The sequence below is a fragment of the Perognathus longimembris genome, chromosome 14, assembly GCF_023159225.1.
Source record: "Perognathus longimembris pacificus isolate PPM17 chromosome 14, ASM2315922v1, whole genome shotgun sequence".
NCBI lineage: Eukaryota > Metazoa > Chordata > Mammalia > Rodentia > Heteromyidae > Perognathus > Perognathus longimembris.
The window spans coordinates 61,596,766-61,620,388 of record NC_063174.1 but is presented as its reverse complement, the minus strand read 5'-3'; the positions used below and the strand labels follow the sequence as shown (position 1 = coordinate 61,620,388).

General features: G+C 73.3%; 2 protein-coding genes and 1 long non-coding RNA gene across 3 annotated transcripts in view; 1 reads left to right on the top strand and 2 right to left on the bottom strand.

Annotated features, from left to right (window-relative positions):
• Kif26a (kinesin family member 26A) overlaps nt 1-2,980 on the bottom strand; it is a 31,570-nt gene extending 28,590 nt beyond the window's left edge. Inside the window, 2 exon segments of the mRNA XM_048362643.1 lie at nt 2,487-2,732; nt 2,856-2,980. Coding sequence (XP_048218600.1) covers nt 2,487-2,732; nt 2,856-2,897 — 288 coding nt within the window. The 5' untranslated portion in view covers nt 2,898-2,980.
• Nucleotides 2,374-22,452, top strand: LOC125363453. The gene is made up of 3 exons (XR_007213234.1): nt 2,374-2,388; nt 16,782-16,785; nt 22,322-22,452. It is a non-coding gene; the product is annotated as an uncharacterized LOC125363453 (long non-coding RNA).
• The window catches only part of Aspg (asparaginase), a 17,333-nt gene continuing 13,346 nt past the window's right edge, over nt 19,637-23,623 (bottom strand). Inside the window, 6 exon segments of the mRNA XM_048362663.1 lie at nt 19,637-19,746; nt 19,749-19,761; nt 19,907-20,006; nt 21,026-21,112; nt 21,995-22,158; nt 22,366-22,461. Coding sequence (XP_048218620.1) covers nt 19,691-19,746; nt 19,749-19,761; nt 19,907-20,006; nt 21,026-21,112; nt 21,995-22,158; nt 22,366-22,461 — 516 coding nt within the window. The 3' untranslated portion in view covers nt 19,637-19,690.

The following is a 23,623-nucleotide window of genomic DNA, read 5'->3' as shown; positions in this document are numbered from 1 at the left end:
GGGGAAGACGGGCCACTGGCCTCCGTGGGACCGTCGTCGTGGGGGGGGGCGGAGCGAGAGCCCAGCCCCCGCTGCCCAGCTGCCCTCCAGGTGGCCCCGCCAGGCGTCGAGGAGAAGCTGCCCCTCAGCGGCCCCACCATCACTCCGCGGCCAGCGGGCCCTGCGGCCCCCGGCAGAGCGGGGCGCCCTGGGCTGGGCTCAACCGCCGCTTCCCCGGGGCAGACGCGGGCGCGGGGCGGGGGGGCGCGGGGCGGGGGCGGCGGGGCTCAGGCGTGTCTGGAGGGAGCGGCACCACATGCCCCCAGGGGGCACCAGGGAAGGGGACGGAAGAGCCACAGCCCGGGGCGCAGGGGCTCGGAGTAGAGGCCGACTCCAAGACGGGGAGGAAAGTGGCCGTGGACCCAAAGAGGCCACAGCAGCCACGGGAGGCCACGGGAGGCCGGGCCGCAGGTGTGCGTCCAGGCCCCGCAGGCCTCCTGAAGCGAGGGGACAGGCCCGGGGACCTGGGAGGGGAGCCGGGGGGCGCGGCGGGGCTCTCCCCGCACCCAGGGCCCCACGGCTCCTCAGATGGGGAAGGACAACCGCCTGCCCCCGGCGCCGCAGGAGGAGATCAATCCCTCCCTCCCGGGCCCAGACGAGGGGCAGAGGACACGGAGCACCCGCAGGGCAGGGCCCACGCCCTGCGCACCGCGGAGGCCGGTGCCCGGAGCCGGGAAGGCGGGGGGGGGGGGCAGAGTGGGCAGGACCAGCAAGCTCGAGGCCACCCCAGCAGGCTGTGCCCCCGAGGCGAGGGAGGGTCCCCGCTTTGCTCTCCTGTATGGCTGAGCGAGAGCCAGCCCCCCCATCAACTCCTCAGCTGTTCTCAAGACAGTTCACCTCCCCCCGGCCAGAAACAAGAACCAGACCTCTGAGGGAGGTCCCGGCTCACCAACCAAACGCCGGGGGCTGCCGTGGTCCTGGGGCCCAGGGCCCCCAGATTCCCAAAGCTACCCCTCCCGAGAAAGAAGCTGTGGTACGCGCAGGTCTGAGCCAGGCCGGGGCTCGGGGGAGCCACAGAAGAAACAGGACAATGTGCACTGTGGTTTTGTCCTCTCTGGAAAATGACAAGGAAGCTTCCCTGTCTCAGGGCGGCCACCCCCCCCCCCCCCCCGCCGCCAGCCCAGAGCCAGGGGAACCCCCACCTGACACTGGTGAGTCGCAGCCCGTGTCAAAGAGCAAACTCGGGGGTAAGGACGCTTACTTCCCCAGCCCAGACGAGGACCCCCCACCTCCAGGGTCAGCCGGTGTGGGCTGCATCTACCTGACAGCGGCGGGCCAGCCTGGGAAGCAGCACGGGGCCACGTCCACCCCAAGAGCGGGGGCCCAACCCATCCAAGAGCTGCTCCCAGCCCAGGCCCATCTCCGGAAGGGCCTCAGGAGCCCGAGGGGCTCGCGTGGCCTCTCCAAGGAGCCCTGCCCTCCGGGGTGCAGAGCTGGGCAAAGAGCCCGCGGGGCCCTCCCAGGGCGGGCCCCCGGCTCCCCGCCCGGTACACACGGGAGGACACCACGTCTCCACCCCCGGGAAGGGTGCCTGGCTACCTGCCCCAGCCAGAAGGGCGCTCAGGGCTTCACCCCAGACCACACCAAGACGCCTGGAAAACCGTTGTGTCCATCCTGCGGGACCGGTGCGCCTCCCCAGACCTTCGAAGAGCCTGAAGGTCAGAGGCGGCTTCCCCGGGGTCCCCACCGCCCAGCCCGGCAAACTTCCAGGGCGTATTGTTCCTGGAACAATGGCCGGCTCCTTCCGGGCCCACCAGCCGCTGGCAGGAAAGCCCACAGGCCTCACCCCACAAGCCCTTGCCCCCTAGGACTGAGGCCGGGAACCCAGAGGCCGGGCCACTCACCACCCTGGGGACAGCCAGAGGCGGAGGCCCGGATGGGCGTGACCCACGTGTCTTCCTCCTGACCACACGGAGAAAGTTGGGCAGGGTACTGTACACACAGCCTCCTCCATGGGGGGGGGGGGGGACGGCAGCCCCTGCTCGCCCTCCCCAATGCCGTCCACGCAGCCCCCAACCCCCAGGAACCTCTGGAGGTGGGCAGGGCTCTGCCCTGGCTGGTCACACACAGGCAAGCACAGGCACCCACAGACACCCAGGCACCCACAGACACCCAGCCGCCCACAGACAAACAGGCAAGCACAAAGACACACACAGACAGACACAGACACCCACAGACACGGGCGAGCACACAGACACACACAGGCAAGTAGCCAGGTGCACCCCGGCCGGCGGGCACAAAGACACACAGAGGCAGACACCCAGACAAGTGGTTCCAGCTGTGGGACCCGCAGCTAGGGGAGAACTCCCTCCTGCCAGCTCCTCCACCCGCGGCGGCACGGGGTGGGCCGTCCCAGCTCACTCCCGTGCGACTCGGTGGAGGCGCGGAGGCCCGCGGGAGGGGGCGCCCGGGGCCTCCCTCCCCGCGGAGGGCGGAGGGGCACTTACCCGGAGGGGCGTCCCGGGCCCGCTGACCAGCTTCCACGCCTGGCGCTTGAGCTCCACGAGTTTGGTGTGGCAGTGGCGGCACCAGGCGCCCGCCCCGGCCGCGTGGCTCTGCTCCGCGCCCGCGCCGGCGCCCTCGGGGGCCGGGCGGCTGCCGCACGGGTCCGCTTCGGGCCGGGCGGGCGGCTTCGGGCGCGGGGACACCTCCAGCCGCGGCCGCGGCTCCCGGGCCGGGCCGCCCTCGGCCACCTGCGGGGCGGGGCGGGGTGGGGACCGTGAGGAGCCGGGGCCGCCGACGCGGCGCGGGGCGCCCCGCACGCCCGCCCCCCCCCGCCCCGCGAACGTCCCCGGCGCCCGGCCCGGCCCGCGTACCTCCGGCTGCGCCGCGCGGCGTGGGGCCCCACGGCCGCCCATGCCGGCGCGGAGGCGGCCCGCGGCTACGTGACCCGGCCCGCGGACGCCCCCATGGCCCGGCCCGCGGCTCCCAAGTTGGCGGCCCGGCGAGTGGCGGCGGCGGCGGCGGCGGGCGCGCTCGGGGCGGGCGGGGCGGGCGCGGGGCGGGGACCGCGGAGCCCCTCCCACCCGGCGCCGCGGGCCGGGCCTCCCCGCGCGGCCGCGCCCTCCGCCGCGACCCCAGCCGGCCGGCCCGCGGGACGCTCGGGACGCGCGCGCATGCGCCCCCGCGGCTCCCCACGCGTGGCCCGCGCGCCCCCCCCACCCTTCACTTCGCGCGCGGGGAAACTGAGGCCGCGCCGCCAAGTGGGACCGGGAAGGGTCCGGGCCGCCCCGAAGGCTCCCGCCGCCTCTCCCGCACCCCGGGGCGCTCCGCGCGCGGCTGGCCGGCCGGGTTCTGTCACGAGAGCGCGCGGCCGCGGGCGCTTCGCCCCCCGCCGGGGTCAGCGTCGGCGTGCCTGAAAGTGGGCCGCGTGGACATGCGCGGGGGCCGGGGAGGGCGCGGGGCACGGGGGCCGGGGAGGGCGCGGGGGGCCGGGGAGGGCGCGGGGCGCCGGGGCCGGGGAGGGCGCGGGGGGCCGGGGAGGGCTCCGGGGAGGGCGCGGGGGCCGGGGAGGGCGCGGGGGGCCGGGGAGGGCGCGGGGGCCGGGGAGGGCTCCGGGGAGGGCGCGGGGGCCGCGGAGGGCGCCGGGGAGGGCGCGGGGGCCGCGGAGGGCGCCGGGGAGGGCGCGGGGGCCGCGGAGGGCGCCGGGGAGGGCGCGGGGGCCGCGGAGGGCGCCGGGGAGGGCGCGGGGCCGCGGAGGGCGCCGGGGAGGGCGCCGGGGAGGGCGCGGGGGCCGCGGAGGGCGCGGGGGTCCGGGGAGGGCGCGGGGGCCGCGGAGGGCGCGGGGGACGGGGAGGGCGCGGGGGCCGGGGAGGGCGCGGGGCCGCGGAGGGCGCCGGGGAGGGCGCGGGGCCGCGGAGGGCGCCGGGGAGGGCGCGGGGCCCGGGCGCGCGCGCGGGACCTGTTGGCTGCAGGCCTGGCAGATGGGAACTTGGCTCGGGAATTAATCGCCTGTTTGTCTCCGGCTGGGAGGTCGCCCCCTCCCCCTTCCCCGGCGACCGGTGGCTCCCGCCCGGGCCTCCGACGTCGCCGCCCTCCGCGGCCGTCCGCCGTTGCCAGCCGCGGCGCCGGGTCAGCCTCACACCCCGGGTCCAGCCGGGCGGGCGCGGCGGCGGCCGGGCTCCCGCGACGCGAGCGCCCCCTGCCGACACCCGCGCGCGGACCCGCGGCGCAGAGCCGGCCGGGGGAGAAGGGGAGGTGCGGGGGAAGAGGGGGAGGGGGGAAGGGGGAGGGGGCGGTGCCGTCCCAGCACACAGCCGGACGCTCCCCGAGCCCGGAGAGGCGACCCTTCCTTTCCACTTGGCCCTGCCCCGGCCCTTCCCTTGGGCGGCCCTCCCCCCCATGCACTCGCGCCCCAAGAAAGTGGGGGCGTCGCCTCGTGCCCGGTTTCCCAGCTGTCTTTGACACGCGGGGTCCGCAAGCCCGGCGGGGAAAGAGGAATAACTGCGCACGGGCTCCCCACCGCCCTCCGCAGCCCGAAGCTCCGGGCCCTCGCGCAGCCTGGGGGCGGGACGCGGGGCCCCCGCCCCGGAACGCGGCCTAGGCCCACGCTGCACGGGGGCGGGGGGGGGCAGACACCACCGTCCCCGCCGGGCCCCGCCCGCGCCCCCTGCGCCGGGACACGCTCGGCCCGAGGAGCAGGGCGCACGCACCACGCGCACCCGCGCACCCCGCGCCCGCGCTGGCCGCAGCCGCAACTTCAGCTCCCCGCCGCGGGGCGCTCCGAGCCCCCCCACCCCCGCCCAGCGCTGACGGAGGTGCGGGGGCCCCGCACCGCCCAGGGTGCACGCGGGCACCGCAGGCGCCCCCGGGAACTCGGGGTGCGCCGGCACGCCTGCCCTCGGCCTCCGGCTCGGTGCGCTCCTGACGCAGCCTCGGCCGAGGGGCGGGCAGCACGGCGCGGGAAAGTGCGGGGCCGCCCCGCTCCCCGCCCTCGGGGCGCCGTGGGAGACCGACCGGCCGCCGCGTCCCGGGCCGCCCGCCCCGCGCGCCCGCCCGCCCGCCCGCCGGCCTCACCTTGCCGCGCCGCCGCAGGAGGTGGCTGGTGAAGCCCAGGATGATCTCCGAGTCCAGGCACAGCGCCCCCATCTCCAGCAGGCCGGGGGCCTTGCGCGGCGCGCCGCGGGGCGGCTCGGGGGGCCCGGGCAGCGCCATGGAGGAGCCGAGCGAGCCGAGCGAGCGGAGCCGCCCCGAGCGCCTCCCGCCGCGGCCGCCGCCCCGCCCGCCCGCCCGCCCGCGCGCTCCCGGGCCGCGCGCCCGCCGCCGCCGCCGCCGCCGCCGCGCCCCGCACCGCGCAGGCCGCCCGCCCGCCGCGCCCCCAGCCCTCGGCGGCCCGCGCCCCGGGCCCCGCGCTCGCGCCGCGCCGCGCGCCCCCGCGTCCCGGCCCCGCCCGCCAGCCCGCGCCCACAGCGCCCCCTCGCCCTGGCCGCCAGCCCGACACCCGAGCCCGCGCCCAGGCCGCGGGCCCCGCCGGCTGCGCGGCTGCGAACGTCCGAGCCTCTGCGCGCGGACCTGGCCGGAGGGGCCGGCAGTGCGGGCGGGGGCGCCCCGCCGAGGCGGACGCCCCAAAGCTCTGCCCACCTGGGGCACAATCTTTGCCCCTTTCCCCTGCGCCCGGTCCTGGGCACCCCGTGCCTTGAGGTCCCGTCCTAGGGGCCCGGGGGCGCCGTGCGGCCCCCCGCCCTGGCCGTGCCCCCGGACACCCCGGCGTGTGGCGGCTCCCGGGAGCCCTCACCACCTTCCAGCCCGGGCCTGCGGGCCCGAGTGCGGACGGACGGCCCCCAACCTCGCTGCCCCACGTGCCCGGCGCGCCCCCGGCGGGCTGCGGGGCCCCGCGGGGATGCCCTCCCCAGCTCGGCCGCCCTCGCACTCCCGGGGGCTCTTGCTGCAGCCTTCGGGGTCGGGGCCCCCGAGCAAGGAGGGCCAGCAGGGAGCCTGGGGGGCCTTCGGGAGGAGGAGCCTCGGCCCGGGCTGGGCGCGGGCAGGAAGCGGGCCACCTGGGAGCCCCCTGAGGCGGCGCTGCACAGCCCAACCAGGATGGGGGGCCGAGACTGGGCCGGACACCCTCCACCGGCCCCCTCCGCGCCCCATGAGAGGGCATTAGAACCTCCCTCCCTCAGCTGGAGTCCCTGGGGCTCTGCGGGTCTCCCGGACGCCCCCCTGTGGCAACCCAGGCACGTTGTCTCAGCCTGACAGCCCTGGGAGCGCCCGCCTTCAGCGCCCAACGGGCCTCCTCCAACCAGGGCTTTGAACAGGAATGGGGGGGGGGCGATATCAACGCGGGGCGCACCAGGGCTTCTGACCTGAGAGTAGGGGCGCTGCTCCCCTCTCCCCATCTCCCCCTACCACCTCTAGCCTGGAGGGGATCAAAGCACCCCTCCCCTCAGCTTTCCTGGTCTGGTTTGGGGGCCCTGCCCTCCCCTTCCTCAGCCTGTGTCCCCCAAGGACTCTGGCCCTGGCTTGGGCATCCTTCAGAGCCACCAGGGGCTCCGGGGGGAGCTGCCGCCACCATGGTGGGTTGATTAAAGTCATCGCGGGGTTTTTAGCATTTAATTTCCCAGTCCGCGGGCGCGGCGGAACCGGCCCCCCGGGAAATCTAGGCCAAGGGCACAACCGGGAACAACCCCGTGCGATCGAGCGGAGCCTCGCCGGGATGAACGGCCCGCGCTCCGCTGCCCGCAGGCCCGCGCGCAGTATTTCAAGGAGGCTGCCTGGGTCCGGTGGGGCGGCCTGGCGGGACCGCTCACCTCCCGGAGGGCCCCCTTCCTCCCCCCGGGGCACGCCGGGAAGGGCACCGGTGAGCAGCCGGCAGCGGGCACTCCAGGAAGGCGGCGGGGCAGGACGGGGCCAGGGCTGGAGGGCACTTCGTGCTTGGTGACGGGGGGACAAAGCAGGAGCAGGAGCTCTGGCGCCGGTGGCTCGGGCGCTGAACCTGGCCCGCAGGGGCAGCGCCTCCCTGTGCCTGTCCCGGGCGGGCCTCTTCCAGGAGGGAGGGCGTGGGGGGGGGGTCCGTGCGGTCTAACGGTGAGGTGGGCGTTTCAGATCCGAGGGGCCAGCTGCCAGCACTGAGGGGCGTCCACACCCCAGGCTGCCACCGCGTGTGGAGGGGGAAAGGCCCCGTCCAAGGCCTCCTGAGCCTGGGGGCCCCCAGCCCGGCCCACAGGGGGGCCGGCCGTGGCGCAGCGCTGGGCTTCGTCTTCAGTCCCCCAGTGGCGAGGGCCCTGGGTGCCCGCCCGCCTGGGAGCGTGGGCCGTGCCCGAGCGCGGCCAGCGCGGCGGGGTAGGAATCACCGTGGCGCCGGGCGAGGGTGGTGCCCGTTCCGCTCGCGGATGAGGAAACGCGGGTCCAGTGGTGCCCCCCCCCCCGGGTGCGGCGCAGCCTGGGAGCCTCGGCCTGGAGCTGCCGTCGCCTCCCCCCCCCCCCCCCCCGGCTGGGGACGGGGTTGCCGGGGAAGCTCCTGGCGGTTGCGGAGCACGGCGGGGTCGCTGCTGAGCCCACCGCTCAGCACCTCGGCCAGCGCCAGAGGCTGGGGACGGGAGGGCGGAGCCTGCGCCGTTGGTCACCTCGCCCACCCTGGGGGGGCGCCCTCCCCACCAGGGCTCCGCCCCTGCCCGGCGCCTCTCCTAGAGCCACAGGGCACCGAGCACCTGTTTCCCACACTGCCCTCCCGCGGGCTCCACCACAGCAGCCAGGGGAGCCCCGAGGGGCCGGGCGGGGGGCCCGAGAGCTCAGCTTCCACCTGGCGCAGGCCCCGCGCGCCCACTGCCCCCCCCCCGCCCGGCCGCGGCTCCCCCCGCGCTGCCCTCGCTCCCTCTTCTAGTTCTTCCCCGGATGTCTGCGCCCTGACTGGGATGACCCGGGAGCCAGAGCACCGGCCAGGCCCGGGCTCTCTGATCTCCACCGCCCCCCTAAAATCAGCCCCGAAAGGGCACGAGGTGCGCGCAGGCCGCCCTCGCTTGACGATGGGCTGGAAGGACGCCTGTCCCCCAATCTCACCGTGGAGGAGCAAGGCCGAAGGGACAGACCTGCGGGCACCCACACAGCCCTAGGGCTGGGGCGGGCACCCCGCGGAGCCCCTGCTGGTCTGCAGGTCTCCCCGAGCCGGGAAATGCGCCTCCCCAGCCGCGGCAGCAGGCAGGGCCTCCTTGCTCCCCAGGAGAACCCCGGCCCTCGGTCTCGAGCACGGGCGTTCGCTGGAGCCCCACGTCAAGTTACAGCCCCCCGCCGGCCCCACCTGGCCGGCCTCCCTTCCTCCAGCCAAGGGCCTGAACCCCACACCACCCCAGCACCCAGGCCCCGGCCTAGGGCCCTGCCCCGTGCTCCCCGCACTCGTGGTCAGCAGGGGGCGCCCCTGGGCCACCGTGTCTGGCCAGAGCCAAGGAGGACTGGCTTGGTCCACTCCCCTAGGACACAGATACGGAAACTGAGGCCCTGAGAGGCATGGGGAGGGGGGCCCGGGCCCCCAAGAGGGCGAGGGGGTCCAAGGCATGAGTCCCAGCTTCTGCCCAGAGGAGAGGAGAGGCCTCCAGCCCAGCCCCCCCCCCCCGGGCAGGCTCTGGGGAGGGCCGGCGCGAGCCAGGGCCCCACGGAGCTCGGAGACCTCGCCTAACACGCAGAGGCGCCACCCAGACGGGACGCCCTGCCGCTCCTCGAATGGCTCTTCTGGGTGCACCTCACTTGGGGGACGCTCCAGCCCCCCCAGGGACCGGTGCCGGGCTGCGTGTGTGTGTGTGTGTGTGTGTGTGTGTGCGCGCGCGCCCGTGCCCAATGCTCAGGTGTGACTCAGCTGGCAGCGGGGCGGGGGTAGGACGGGATCCTGAGGGGCCCCGGCAGCTCCAGCGCTCCAGCCCCGGCTGAGGCCTTGGAGCCGCCTCAGGGAGAGATGCGGCGTTCTGTGGGTGTAAGTCCAGATGCAGCTCAGAGAGCAAGCAAAAGGCGTTTGGACGAAAAGAGGATGACAGACACACAAGTCAACGGCTGGGCATTGCCTTAGGAGGCTGATACAGAAGGATTTCAAGTTCAAGACTAGCCTGGGCTACGTAGGAAAACCTTGTCTGGAAAGACAGAGGGACGAGGAAAGGAAGAGGAGGAGAAGAGAGAACGGGAGGGAGGGAGGGAGGGAGGGAGGGAGGGGTTCATATGTGAAGACTAGGAGGCATTCAGGCACACCTTTCTCTGCAGTGACTGTGTAGAAGCTAGCCGATGGTGGGCTGTTTCCAAGTCTGAGGGAAAATGAGCCTCTGGCTAAAATCCCACACTCAAACCAACTAGCAGCTGACCATCGAAGTAGTCCAAAGCAGCCAGGCTCACGCCTCTCATCCTGGCTACTCAGGAAGCTGAGATATGAGGGTCAGGGTTCAAAGCCAGCCCAGGCAGAAAAGTCCTCGAGAGACTCTCATCTCCAATTAACCACTCGAGAAACCAGAAGTGGAGCGGTGGCTCAAAGTCTTAGAGCATGAGCCTTGAGCAGAAGAGCTCAGGGCAATGCCCAGGCCCTGAGTTCAAGCACCGGGACCAGAAGAATAAAAGCAAAACCCACGTGTGAGGAAAAGGCTTATTACTGGCAAGGTGTAAGGTAGAATACTCAGAAAGGTTGAATCATGGCTGTGGAAAAATTAGCCCTATAATAAAGGACTCACTTTAAGTTGTACCATCTAACAAAGCTAAAAACAATCCTCCAAAGGATCGAGCTAAGGTTGGGCACCACTGGCCCATGCCTGTAATGCCAGATACTCGGGGGGCAGAGATTAGGAGGATTGTGGTTTGAGGCTCGCCCAGTCAAAAAAGCGCATGACGTTGAATAGGATACACTGCATACATGCGTGGAAATGTCGCAGTAGCCTTCCCACTCTCTAAAACGAATGCATGCTCACTTTTTTAAGATAATGACACCCCATCTCAACAGGAAACGTTGGATGTGGAGGTCTGTGCCTGTCATCCCGGGACAGCAGGAAGCACAACTAGGAGGCTCACCGCCCACGGCAGGACACGAGTAGGACTCGCCCCGTCTCAGCGAGAGCAAGGGCCAGAGGCATGGCTCACGCGGCAGGTCACCTGCCTAGAAGATAACCCTGAGTTCAAGCTCGAGTACCACACACACACACACACACACACACACACACGCACACACGCACGCACGCACACACACACACACACACACACGCACGCACAGAGCTAAGTTCCTATTTAAGAAACTTGACCATGGCCCGGAACAAAGCTCCCGGCATTTCTCGGACCACGTCCACCGTCGACACAGGACTGCCCGCAGCGGGGAAACGCGTGGACGTGATCCGCCGAAGCCAAGAGGACGCGGAGGAGATGGGACAGAACCACGAACCAACCAAGCCGAGGAGGCGTGGAAGACAGGGGAAGGGAGAGCCAACAGGGCGGGAGGGACGCAAAGGAAGATGGCGGCTCCAACAACCCCAGGGATACCTGCCGCAGATACCTGCCGGGAAAGAGGGGCGCAAGTGCCCCCGCAAAGCCCAAAGATCAGCAATTGGGCCGGATGAGCAGAGAAACGGGTTAAAGTCCGAGAATAAAAATGAATTCCAGGCGAACTAATTAAAAGCAAGCTGGAGTATCTGTATCAAACACAATAGGAAATTTTACAGCCGCGGGTATGATACAAGTCTTATCCATGTGTGTGTGTGTGTGTGTGTGTGTGTGTGTGTGTGTTCTGGCACTTGGGCCTGAACGTCGCCTCTCTGGCTCTCACTTGGCTTTCTTGCTCGCAGCGTGTGCTCTACCGCTTGAACCACGCCTCCGGGCCAGCAGTTTGCTGGTTGCCTGCAGACGGAGTCCAACAGACGTCTCCACCGATGCTGACCGCCAGCGGGGCTCCTCCAGGCCGCAGCCTCCCGAGCAGCCGCGAGTACAGACGCGAGTGCCCGTGGCTGGTGTTCCCTCCCGGTGGGCGCAATGGTGGAGCGTGAGCGTGACAGCAGGGTGGGTCTCGTGCCGGGGGCCGCCGGTGGGGCCGCGGACGTCCGTGGACCGGGAAAGGTTTGATTCCAGAAGACAAAGCGGCTCTGGAGAGGCAGCGCTTCCGAACACGGGACGCCGAACTGCCGAATGAAGGAACAGGAAGATCCACCCGCCCAGACAGCGGGGAATACGGGCTCTGACCCACGCGCGGACCTCGGCCGCACGGACCCGGGCGCTCCTTTATCTCGGCGGGATTACGTCCCCGCGAGCCCGCCCGAGGCAAAGCTCTCGCGAGTCCGCCCCGCACCGAACGCCCCGGTGAAGCTGTCGCAAAGCTGAACACCGGGAGGCCGACCGTTCCCGAGGGACATCCGAGCCCCCCGCCCTCCACCGGCCCAAGAGTCGTGCTTGCAGGGCACACCGAGGGCACTTGCCAAACAACACGGTCCTGATCCGCTCCGGCCAACGGGAACGGCTGGAGGAGCCCCTGCCGCGGACTCCGGGAGTGACGGGCTCACTTGAAGGTCACAGAAAGGTCTTTCCAAATGCTTTGGAATGAAACGCTGCCCGACAGCCCAAGTGTCAACGTCCTAAGCGAGAAGTGAACGGGCATTTTAAAGGAATGGAAAGCAGCAGAGCTGGGCTCTGGGGACTCACGCCGCCAACCCTCGCGACGCGGGACGCTGAGAGGGCAGTTTGCAGCCAGCCCGGGCGGGAACGTCCAGGAGGATCTTATCTCCACTTAATCACAGGAAAAGCCGGCGCTGCGGCTCGCGTGGTAGAGCACTAGCCTGGAGCACGAAAGCTTAGGGACAGCTTGTTCAAGCCCCGAGGCCAGCAACAACAACAACAACAAAGCGAAACTTATCTCAACGGGTGTGATGAAGCGAACGCGGCCCTCGGAGGAACATGAACGACTCCAAGCGTCTGAGCAGCAGAACAGACGGGAGCGCCGCAGCTACACTCCGTGTCCTTAGCTTCCGCTCCGAGGAGCCAGATGGCGGTCCCCACACACGGGGTTCCAGTTAGACAGGAGGAATAACTCAAGAGAGCCGCGCCGCATAGCAAGCACGGTTAAAAACATGCTGAATTCCTAACAACTGTACTTGAACTAACACATGCATCAATGAGTTTCGGTTAACCATTCCACCAGGAATACAACACGATCCCAAACAAGTTATACACAAGTACACGCCGCCTCTGTGTGCGTGTGTCAAGGAAACAAGTAAAGCAAAGTTGTTGTTTTTTTTTAAACGAGAAAAAGGAACTAGAGGGGCTGGGAAGGTGGCGTAGTGGTAGAGTGCCTGTCTAGCATGCATGAAGCCCTGGGTTCGATTCCTCAGCACCCCATAAACAGAAACAAAGCCAGAAGTGGCGCTGTGGCTCAAATGGCAGAGTGCTAGCCTTGAGCAGAAAGAAACTCAGAGGCAGTGCCCAGGCCCTGAGTTCAAGCCCCAGGACTGGCAAAAAAAAAGAAAGAAAACTACAAAAAAAGAGACACAAGCAGCACCCAAAGGAAGGAGGAAAATAGTAAAGATCAGAGTAGAAACCAGCGAGATAAGGAACAAAAACAATGGAGAGAAATGGTGTTTAAAAATTAAAAAAAACAACCTGAAAGCTGGTTGCTTCAGAACATTAGCAGAAGTAGCAAACCTTCTAACAAGACTAAGGAGAGGGAGGAAGCCAACACTAGCCTTCCTTACCAACGCCACAGATCTTAAAAGGTGACACTGAGACTTCACAGCTGACTCCACATCTGTAACCCTGACAACTTAGATAACAGGAAGCAAATCCCTTTAAATATACGATCTACTGAAACTCAGTAGAATGCGTAGTCGGAGTGGCCCCGCACCTCCTGAACCTAACAGAACTAGCAGCTGAGCCGCTTCCAGCAAGGAAAGGGCAGGTGCGGGGCTGGGGAGGGAGCGCTGGCCGGGCCCGACGGCACCCTGCGGGGGACGGAGGATCCCACCCATCGGCCCAGGATCTTGTGGTGGTGCGTGGTTTCACGGCTTACACGCACACCGCCACGCTGTGCACTGTGGCTGTGTGCACTTGACTGCGTGTCATCAACCGCCGGGGCACCGGACCCCGCCGCAGCCCGAACACCCAGGCAGGCTGGCTCCCGGGGGTGCCTGCCCGACCTGCCCCGCCCGCAGCTCTCAGCCCCACCAGATGCCCCAGGCAGAGCTGGCCGGCAGCCACACCGGCTCAGTATCGGGGACCCCTGAGGAGCAAATGCCCTCGGTCCTTCTTTTTGTCTCTGGCCATTCCCCACTGGGAACACAGCCGACCTGGACTTGTGGGGTCTCCCAGCCCGGGCCGCCCCGGGCTCCTGTGGGGGGGAGGGGGTTGGGCCAGGCTGCTGGGGGCTGGGGGATCCTCCCGGGGAGCCACACAGGGCTGAGGGGAAGCCCGGCTCTGGACCTGGGCTCCCCAGACAGTGGTTCTAGTTTCTAACTTTAACATTGTTTTCCTATGCTGGTCCTGGGGCTCGAACCTGGGGCTTGGGTGCCGTCCCTGCGCCTCTCTGTGCTCAAGGCTAGCGCGCCACGCCCTGAGCCACGCCTTTGCGTCCAGCTCTTGGTTCTTGGCGCTTAGCCGGAGCCGGGAGTCCCACGACCGTCCTGGCCGGGCTGGGAAGGCCTCCACCGTCCCAGCTGGGCCTCCTGCGTGGCGGGGATCACGGGGCTGAGCCACCAGGCCGTGTAGCCCTGCGGTTCTAGCCTGGGGAGCGCCAGGCTAGCCTACGGGCTCGGCAGCCGCACGGAGCCACATCCGCGCCGCAAGGACAGCAGGATGTTTCTGGAAGGGAGGGGACGGGCGGCAGTGGTCTGAGTGGGCACGGGGCTCCGGTCAGGCTGGCCCAGGGCGGGGTGGCCAGTGCCCTCGGCACAGCAGACGGGGCCCGGCCCGGCCCGGGGAGCCCGGGGAAACCTGGGCAGGTGAAGCCGTCAGCCACGAGGCCGCAGCCCGCCCAGGCGTGGCCCCGTCTGCTCAGCCCGCGGTGCCCGGCTCCACGCACGCGGGCAGAGGGGCCGGGCCTCCCGCTGCCACCCACGGCCCAGGGAGGGGCCCCCAGCGAGGGAGGGGGTGAACGCGGGGCGCACGGCGTCTGGCGGAGCGGGGGCCTGGGTCTGCAGAGGGGAGCCCATGCCCCGCCAGCCCCCGGGACCCGCAGTGAGGGCCCAGCCCGCCGTGGCCGTGGATCTGCGACGCCCCAGCCGGCCGCGAACGCGGTGCCGTCCACGCGCCCAGCCCCTTCCCCACGGCGCTCGGCGGGGCGGCACGGGCCCCTCCCGGTAGGTGGGTCCAGGTACTCGAGCCCGGAGGCTCGTCAGGAGCAGGCCGGGGGACGCCCCGCCCGGAGCAGCAGCCAGGGAGGGCGGGCCTCCCAGCCCCTCAGGTGGGACACAGCCCCCCCCCGCCCCGCCCACCCCCCCCAGCCAGCTCTCCCCGGCGGCGGGCAGCCGGAAACGGATGGGACCCAGGGGAGGGACCACGGCCAGAGCCGGGAGCGGGCTGAGGCGGCCGCGCGGGGCCTCTGGAGCGGGGACAGCCCCGGCCCCGGGGGAGGGAGGTGGGAAGCCGCCGCCTTCGCTCCTGGCAGGCCGCAGGGGGCGGGGGGCTGGGTCTTGTCTGGGGGGCACAGGGGAGAGGCAGAGCAGGTCACCCCACGCAGCCGCCTCTGCTGACTGCTTCGGGGGGGCGGGAGGGAGAGGCCGCAGGAGGCTTCGCGTTCGCCGGGAGAAAAAGGACAAGAGGCCCCGGGACACAGACGCTTCGGAACGAGTTTATTACTCTGCTTAAGCTAGGCGCACACCTGCGAAGACTCAGAACTGCAGGAGCCCCCCCTCTCCCCCTCTCCCCCCAGCCCTCCCAGCCAAGCCCCCCAGCCGAGCCCCCGCGGAGCGGCGGAGCGCCCGCAGCCAGCACGGGCAGAGCTGGAACCCCCGCAAGTGGACGCGCCGGGCCCCTGGGTGCCCACGGCCAGCCCGCCATTGCCCTGCCACCCACAGTCAAGCCCCGAGGCGCCCGCGCCGGCCCCGGTGAGCGGAGTGGGGCTCGGGCGGCGCTGGCCCGGGCTGCGTGCAGGTCCGGGAGACTCCGTCGGTGCGGGAGGCCCGGGCCCCGCTGCGGCCGCGTGGAGGGGGGCGGCCCGGCCCGCGCCACCCAGCCCCCCGCCGGCCTCGTGGCTCCCGCAGCGCCCTGCCAACCTCCATCGCCGGCTGCACCCGATCAGCAGGTCCGACCGGCTCCAGGCGGCCGGGGCCCGGCCCGGGCGCGGTGCCACCCGAGGTTTCGCACCAAGTCCCCGGGCAGGGCGTCCCGCGCCGCCCCGGCTCCGCGCCCGGACCCACAGGTCCCGGCGGGTGCGGCCCCCACCGCCCCCTCCCCGGAACCCCGCGGCCGGCGCCCGCTCCGGGAGGCTGCCGGGCCCCGGGGCGCAGAACAGGCGGGCACCGCGGCCGGGTCCCGGCTCCGCGCCCGGGGCCGCGCACCCCCCGGGGTTCCCAGAGAAAGGGCGGCCACGCTTGGCCAGCCCCCCGGGGTCCCCCCCCGCGCCCCCGCGTTCCCCGGGCCCCCCGCGTTCCCGGGATCCCCCCGCGCCCCCGCGCCCCCCGCGCCCCCTCCCTGCGCCCCCTGGCCCCGGGCGGGCGGCGTCCCGGGCGGGCTCGGGCCGCGGGGCGCGCCGGCGCTAGTGGTCCTAAACATTTCACAATTGCGCTACAGAACTGTTGAACTGTTGAGAACCACTGGAGCCGGCGCGCGGGCGGCGCCTCGCCGGGCGCCTCGCCGGGGGCCTCGCCGGGCGCCGCGGGGATCGGGCCGGTGGCCGCCGGCCCGCCGGGCGCGCTCCGCTCCGCTCCGCGCCGCGCCTTCCCGCCGTCTCGGCTCCCGAGGCCCCCGCGCCGGGCGCAGCCTCCGTGCTCCGCCCGCCCTCGCGCCGCCCGCCCCGCGTGGCCCGGCGGCGGCGCTCCGTGCGGCGGCGGCCCGGCCCGCGGCGCCCTTTATAGGCCCGGCCGCCCTCCCGGCCCCGGAACGCGCCCGCGCCCCGCCCGCCCGACCGGTTTTTCCCGGGCCGGGCGGCTCCGGGGCCCGCAGGTCGCGCGGCGGGTCGTCGGGGGCCGAGACCGGCTCGGCGGGCCCGCGCGGGGGCGGCCCTGACTCACCGCGGCCCGGCCGGCCCCGCCCCGCCCCGCCCCGCCGGGCGCACCGGGCTGGGGTCCGCGCCCGCCCCGCCCGGGCCCCCGAACCCCCGGACCCCGGAGGGCCCGCGGTGCCCGAGCGGGCGGGCGCGGGCTGGAGCGCGACGGGGTGGACTCGGCGGACCCGCCCGCCCCGTCGGGTTCCCCTCAGGGCACCTGGTGGGGGGAGAGAAAGTGAAACTGCAGGGGGAGGGCCGGAGAGGGGGGAGCGCCCAGCCCAGCGGGGACCGCGCCTCCCGGCCTCTGGGGGACAGGGGCGCCTCCGCCCGCCCCCCCCCCCCCCCGGGCCGCGGGCCCTGCTCTGCCCAGGCCGCCTGGCGCCCGAGCGGTCAGGACCGGGCTCCTCCCCCGAGGCCGGGGCCCTGGGGTGCAACTCACGGCGCCCCGCCACGGGGCCTCCGCCCCCGCGGGACCCCAGCCCGGCGGCCCCCGCGAGACCAGCCTGAAGAGCCAACATTTCCCTTTCGCAGTTGGGGAAACGGAGGAAAAGCAACTCCTTGAGGTTTTCCTCCTCCTGGCCGGCCGCAGTCAGGGGCCGCGGGCCGGGGGAGGGCGGGAGGGGTGACCTGGGTGGCGAGGGGTCCTGAAGCTCCTGGCCCAGAGGAGGGGGGTCCCAGGTATCCAGGGCTGGGCTGGAATAGCCCCGTGGGGGGGGGGGCAGTCCTCCCTCTGCATAGGTGGGCACAGCTCAGCCTGGGGCTGGGAGGTCGGCAGCCCCGTGGGGGGGGGGACGGCAGCCCCGTGGGGGGGGGCAGTCCTCCCTCTGCACAGGTGGGCACAGCTCAGCCCGGGGCTGGGGGGGGGGGTCAAGTCCCGTGGCTCCCTTGCAGCAATGGTTCTGAGGCCGCAGTGGACCATGCTGGGGTGGAGGGTAGCTCCACGCGCTCCACCTTGGGGAATCCATCGCCGGGGGTGTGAGCACCCCCAGGGGAGTCCGTGCCCCAGCTCAGGACCCCCCACACGCAGGCAGAGCTGAGCAGGGCCCCGGCCCCCTCTCCGCTGGCCCCCGCCTTGTGCAGGGCGGGGGCTGAGCCTGAGCAGCTAGGCTGGCGCAGCAGGCTCGCAGGCTGGGCCGGTGCGGGGCCTCGGGCCCAGGCCCGGCAGCTCTGGGCTGGCGCTTCTCCACCTGGACACCGGGAGGGTGAGGCCACGCCCACCCCGCTTCTCCACCTGGACACCGGGAGGGTGAGGCCACGCCCACCTTGCTTCACCTGGACACCGGGTGAGGCCACGCCCACCTCGCTTCTCCACCTGGACACCGGGAGGGTGAGGCCACGCCCACCCCGCTTCTCCACCTGGACACCGGGAGGGTGAGGCCACGCCCACCCCGCTTCTCCACCTGGACACCGGGAGGGTGAGGTCACGCCCACCCCGCTTCTCCACCTGGACACCGGGAGGGTGAGGCCACGCCCACCTCGCTTCACCTGGACACCGGGTGAGGCCACGCCCACCTCGCTTCTCCACCTGGACACCGGGAGGGTGAGGCCACGCCCACCCCGCTTCTCCACCTGGACACCGGGAGGGTGAGGCCACGCCCACCTCAGGTCGGGTGGGAACGGGCAGACCCACGCGTGGCAGAGTGAGAGCGTCGAGGGGTCGTCCCGGGGCTCTTCCCAGGTCCCGGCTTCTCAGTGGCTGAAGAGGCGTGGACACTCGGGCCTCCCTGCCAGCCCGCCTCTCCTGCTTTGCAGACACCTGCCCAGCCTCCGTGCCCTGCTGCCCCACGGGGAGCCCACGGATCCACTTCGGGGAGACGGCAGGCCGCCCTGCGGAGGGTGGGCCGGCCCGGCGGGGCGCCCTGCGGGGGGTGGGCCGGCCCGGCGGGGCGCCCTGTGGTCAGCAGCAGGGTCAGCCGTGGCGGGCAAGTGCGCCTGGCAGTCCCTTTGAGCAGAGCGAAGGCCGGTGTTGTCGGGTGCTGTGGCCGGCGGGCGCGTGGCCAGAGGCAGCTGGGCCTCTGCGGCTACCTGCCCGACTGTCCCCGAGCCCACTCTCCCCCTGAGGTGGGGAAGGCCTGGCCCTGGAGACGGCAGGGCTCCGGGACCTCCCCCCACCCGCCCGGCCTGTCCTCAGGGCTTCGGCGGGGTGTAGGGCAAAGGCTTATGGGCCCTGCCATGCTCAACAGCGTTGCCTGGTTGTGCAAGGCCCGGGCACACCTGTGTCTGGGTGAGGAGCTGGGAGGAGGCCAGGGCAGCGCCAGCCAGGCTGGGAACCAGGCTGCGGGGCTGGGGTGTGGGCAGGGCAGCCGAGGGTCGGCTCTGGGGCCGCAGCTTGCAGTCCTGGCCTGTGGCTTCCTGGCCGGGGACGGTGGCCCCTGGCTGCGTGTGGCCGGAGAGGCCAGGGGTGCAGGTTGCGCCCCCGGCCTGGGGCGGCCCAGGCCCGGCCGGACACCGAGCGCTCGAGCCCCGCGCCCGGCAGGCGTCCAGATCCCCGGGGCTGCCAGCGGGCAGGGCGGCGTGGGGGGCTTCCCGCCCGCCTCCGGGCTGGCCCACCGGCTCAGCCCTCCGCCGCCCGTGGCCCCCCGCGGCCCGGGCAGGGCATCTGGCCTGGGCGTTCACCAGAGGCTGGAAGGGGCCGTGCTGGGGCTCCCTGCCCTCCCCCCCAGGAGCCGGACGTGCCCCTGCCGTGAGAGGCCCGCCCCAGGTGGGGAAGGCCAGGTGAACCCCAGGAAGAGCCAGGCTTCCTCGAGGGGGTGACCTGCTGCCAGACGAGGGCGAGAACACGAGGAGACGGGGCGCACGCGGCCGGAGGAGGAAGCGGCTAGAGCCAACGTGCGGGGGGGGGGGGGGCCGGAGGGCGGGCTTGGGGCCCCGCCCGGCACCACTGGCCAGCTCAGGGCCCCCACACCCCAGAGGGCTGCCGGGCCCAGCTCCCCGCCCGCCCACGGGACGGCCCGGACACGCAACCAGCCGGCTCGGGGGGCCTGTGGGGGGCTGTCCCCCAAACTTTATTGCTTTTCTGCCCCACAAAGACCCCTGGGCTTTGTCAAGGGCAGACGAGGAGCCGTCCTGGCGGGGGTGGGGGCGGCGGCGGCCGCCGGGCAGACGCTCCGCGCTTCCTCCGCACAGAGCCCGCCGCAGCAGGACGGCTTCGGGTCAGACGCCAGGCCGCGCCTCCTGGAAACACAGCCCCATGGCGAGCAGAGCCGGCCCCAACCCCGGCACCCTGTCGGAGGGCCCGGGCCCGTGGCAGGGGGACCCAGCCCGCTGGAAATCCTCCAGAATGGAGACGGGGTGACGGGCACTGCACGCAGCCGTGGCCCCGAGAACGGGGGCAGGCATCGGGGGCGGTATCCCCCCCCCCAACCGTGGCCGTGGCAAGTGGGCCTTCTTGTGCACAGCCCCTGCTCTGGCCTGGGGTCCTCCCCGGGGCGCGCGGACAGGGCTGCCCCCCCCCGCTCCGGCCTGGGCCGCCGGTGGGGCGCTGCTGAGGGGCTGTCACCCCCCCCCCCCCGCTCCAGCCTGGGCCGCCGGGTGGGGCGCTGCTGAGGGGCTGTCACCCCCCCCCCCCGCAGGCTCTCACCGGGCAGGGCCCCGGTCCTCCAGGCTCCGGAGAAGGGCCGCCACGTCAGCTTCCCTGCCGCTTCAGCCTGCGGGGGAGAGGGGATGGAGGGGCTGCCTCGGGGTCCCCCCCGCCCCGTGTGCTGCGTGCGTGGGGGGCGCGTGACCCCCGGACGATGCGGGGGGGGGCGCGAGGGGGGATGGGATGGTCCGGGCGGCAGCCTCGGCACTTACGACCTGGAGGGCGGTGTGCCCCGCGTAGCCCGGCTGCCGAAGGTCGGCCCCCGCCTGCCACCAGGCCCGCAGGCCCGCGCCGTCCGCCCTGGCGGCCAGCCTGGGAGAGGGGTGGGGCCGTCAGGGCCCGCGGCAGGGCCCCCCCCCCCGCCCACCTGCCCGCCCCCCTCACCGCCGCTCTCAGGGCCCCGGGCACTTCCACCAAGCCAGCCCCACACAGCTGACCCAGCGGTGCCAGGCCCCGGGGCCCCGGCGAGTTTCACAGTGGGTGTGGCTGTGACTCAGATCCACGCACTCGCACGCACGCACGCACGCACACACACACACACACACACACACACACACGCCCTCCTCCCTGGGAAGCTCCAGCTTCGTATTTCACAACACAGCCCCGGGGGTGGGGGGCAGGGCACTGGGGGCCCGCGCGGCACTAGGGCGGCAGAGGAGCCCCGGCGGGGCGTGTCCTGGCTGGGGGGGGGCCCGGGGAACCCCTGTGGCAGAGGGCCAAGGGCAGAGTGGGCCTCGCGGGCTCCAGCCAGGCCTGCCTGTCCACGGGGGCCAGCCCCACCCCCGGCGAGCCCGGGCACCCCCCCACCCCCAGAAGGCCTCTAACCAGGAAGCCCGACCACCGCCGGACCCTCCCCCCCGCCCGCCCCCGGGGGGACCTCCCCCACGCCTCACCCCTCCGCAGCCAGGCCCCACCTTTCCCCACCCCATCCAGCCAAGCAGCTCAGGCCGGCCCCACTCCCTCAGTCTCTCCATCTGTCATGAGCCACGAAGCCCGGGTGGGGTGCAGCTCTGGACCCCGACATCCCAAAGCCAGGACCCGCCCGCCTCGGCTCTCCAGTCCCTGGGCCCTGGCCTGCCCCCAGCCGCCCCCCCCAGGCCAGGCGGGGTTGAAGCCGGTCAGGGCCCCTCCCCCCGACCCCACCCGACTTGGGGCACAGGCCTGGGCCCCACACAGCACCCCCCCGCAGCCCCGCCCGGCCTTGCCCGCCCCCGCACTCTCCGCACATGCTCACCGCGCACACGCACACTCGCTGGGGGGGGCCTGGGCCCAGCCGGGGCGCCGCCTCCTCCCCACGCCTCCCCCCACGCAGCCGCCCTGGCCCCCCTCACCGGCACAGCTCCGTCCCCACGTCCTCCAGGTCCCGGGGGGACAGCTGGGCCCCCGCCGCCCGCAGACACTCGATGACCCCGAGATGCCTGCGGTGAGGAAGGGTCAGCTGCACCGGGCCGGCCCTGACCTCGGCCCGGGGACCCTCCCCTGGGGCCCGGGCCCACGCACGGCCACCCGGGGGGGGGGGCGGGGAGCGGGCGCCCCGGGGGGCCAGCCGGGCGCGTCTCCCACACCGGCCAGGACCAGGGTGAGCTCTGTGGAAACGGAGTCAGACATGCCCCATCTCTGCCGTCGGGCATGAGCGGGGAAGGAAGCACCAGACACACGGAGAGGGGGCCCGCCCGGCCTGCGGTGGCCGAGGGGGGGTCGGCGGCACTTCCGGGGGTGGGGTGGTGGGGGGGTGGGGGGATGGGGGAGTGGGGCCGAGGCGCTGGCTCCCCGCACCCCGCGCTGCCACCTGCTCGGGTACCCAGGCCCAGGGGGGGCGGTAGGAGGCCGGCCGGGCGGCAGGGTGGGGACGGCGGGCGGGCGGGGCGGGTGAGCTCATCCCTCTCCACCCGCCCACCCACGCCACGAGATGCCCAGTCAGATCCGCAGCCCAGATCACCCCAGCCTGGCGCGATGGCCGCCCCACAGCCGCCATCGCCCCCACCAACCCGCCAGGCCTGTTCCGGAGGAGGCTCGGCCCCCGCCCCGGCCTCCCGCGGCAGCCAGAGGACCCTCCGCGAGCCCGGGCCCCGCGGCCGCACGCCCCCGCGGGGGCAAGGCGGGGGAGGAGCGGGTCCGGAGCCTGGGGGCCCCGGGGGACAGCGCCCCTGACACAGCGGAGCCTCAGGGACAACGGAGGCGGCGGGAGCCGGGCCGCCCCCCCGGGGGAGCTCCCGGCCTGGGGGGGGGCGGGCGCGGGGCCACCGGGGGCTTCCCAGGGGACGGACGGGGGCCGCCCCGCCCCCGCCCCCGCCCCGTACCTGCCCCTCACGGCCAGCAGCAGCGGGCTGTGCCCGTCGTCGTCCAGGGCGTTGGGGTCCCCGCCCCTCCGCAGCAGCATGGCGACCGCGTTCCCGTGGCCCCTCCGGGCGGCCGCGTGCAGCGGCGTGTGGCCCGCGGCGTCCTTCAGACTCAGGCCGCCGTCCTGGGGCGCACGGACCCGCCGCCCGTCAGGGGGCCGCGCAGGGGCCCGGCGGGCCGCAGGGAGGGCGTGACGGCGCGGGGTGCCCCCCAGAGGCAGGGCAGGCCGCCCTGCCTGTCCCCGGGGCTGCAGCAAGGCCCCCGGGTGGGGGGGGGGGACAGAGGAGGGCTGAGGGAGGCCCGGGAGGGCCCGGGGCGAGGGGCGGCTCACCCGCTCCACGAGGGCCTGCAGGGCCTCCAGGTCCCCCGCGTGGGCCGCGGCCAGGGCCAGGCTGGACGTGAGGGCGGCCTGTGCCGCGTCGGCCTCCTGGGGGGGGGGGGCGACACTCAGGGGCTCAGAGGGCAGAGCAAGCCGTCCTCGGGCCCCGTGAGCCCTGACCCCCACCCCCCACCCCCCACCCCCCACGGGGAGGCCCGCCACCCCGAGGGGCCACCTCATTCTCTGACCACAGCCCCGCACCCGGCTGGCAGGGACCAAATCCTGTCCCCCGAATTAGAGCCTGGCGGAGCGTTCTCTCCGCAGGGCCACGGGCTCTGGCACCCGCCGCCCAGGGGCCCCCAAGCGCCGGCCTGTCTGGTGCCCAGGGCTGGCCTGATCACAGAGCCGCTGCTGGCGGAGCCCCCCGAGCCCTAATGACAGCCCAGCCGCCAGCCCTGTGATCTGACCAGCGCCCGCCGCCGGCAAGCAGAGCTGGAGACTCGGGGGGAGCCGGGCCGCCCTGAGCGAGGCTCTGCCGCTGGCTGGGCCGCCCCGTCCCCATCTCCCCCCACCCCCCCCCGGGGCCCCCGGGGCCCAGGACACGCCGTAGGGCCCTCGCCGGCCTCTGGCTGCGAAGCGGGAGGAGTCAGAGGCCGGGCGGCCGCCCCGGAGCCCCTGCTCAGCGTCTGCCCCCCCCATTCTGCTCCCGGGCCCTCCCACGCCGCGCAGCCCGCCGGGCGCCCCCACGGCCTCCCGAGCCCCTAGCGGCGCCCACGCGGCGAGTACCTGGCGGCCGCCCAGCCCCAGCCCGGGGAGCCAGGACCCGCCCCGGCCCGGCACCGGCAGGGTCACCTCTCCCCGAAGGTCCTTGGCCAGCAGCTGGAGGAGGACGGGGCGGCTGAGGGGCGGAGTCCGGAGCCGCAGGGGCAGCAGCGGGGCTGAGGATGGGGGGCTTCGGCGGCGGTGGGCCGTGGGGCGGGGCGGGGCCGTGATGGGGCCGGGGGGGGCGGGGCCGTGGGGCGGGGCCGGGGCCGTGGCGCGGGGCCGGGGTGGGGCCAGGGCGGGGCCATGGCGGGGCTGGGGGTGGGCCGTGGGGCGGGGGCCGTGGGGCGGGGCCGTGGGGCGGGGCCGTGGGGCGGGGCGGGGCCGTGGGGCGGGGCGGGGCCGTGATGGGGCCGGGGGCGGGGCCGTGGGGCGGGGCCGGGGCCGTGGCGCGGGGCCGGGGTGGGGCCGGGGCGGGGCCATGGCGGGGCCGGGGGTGGGCCGTGGG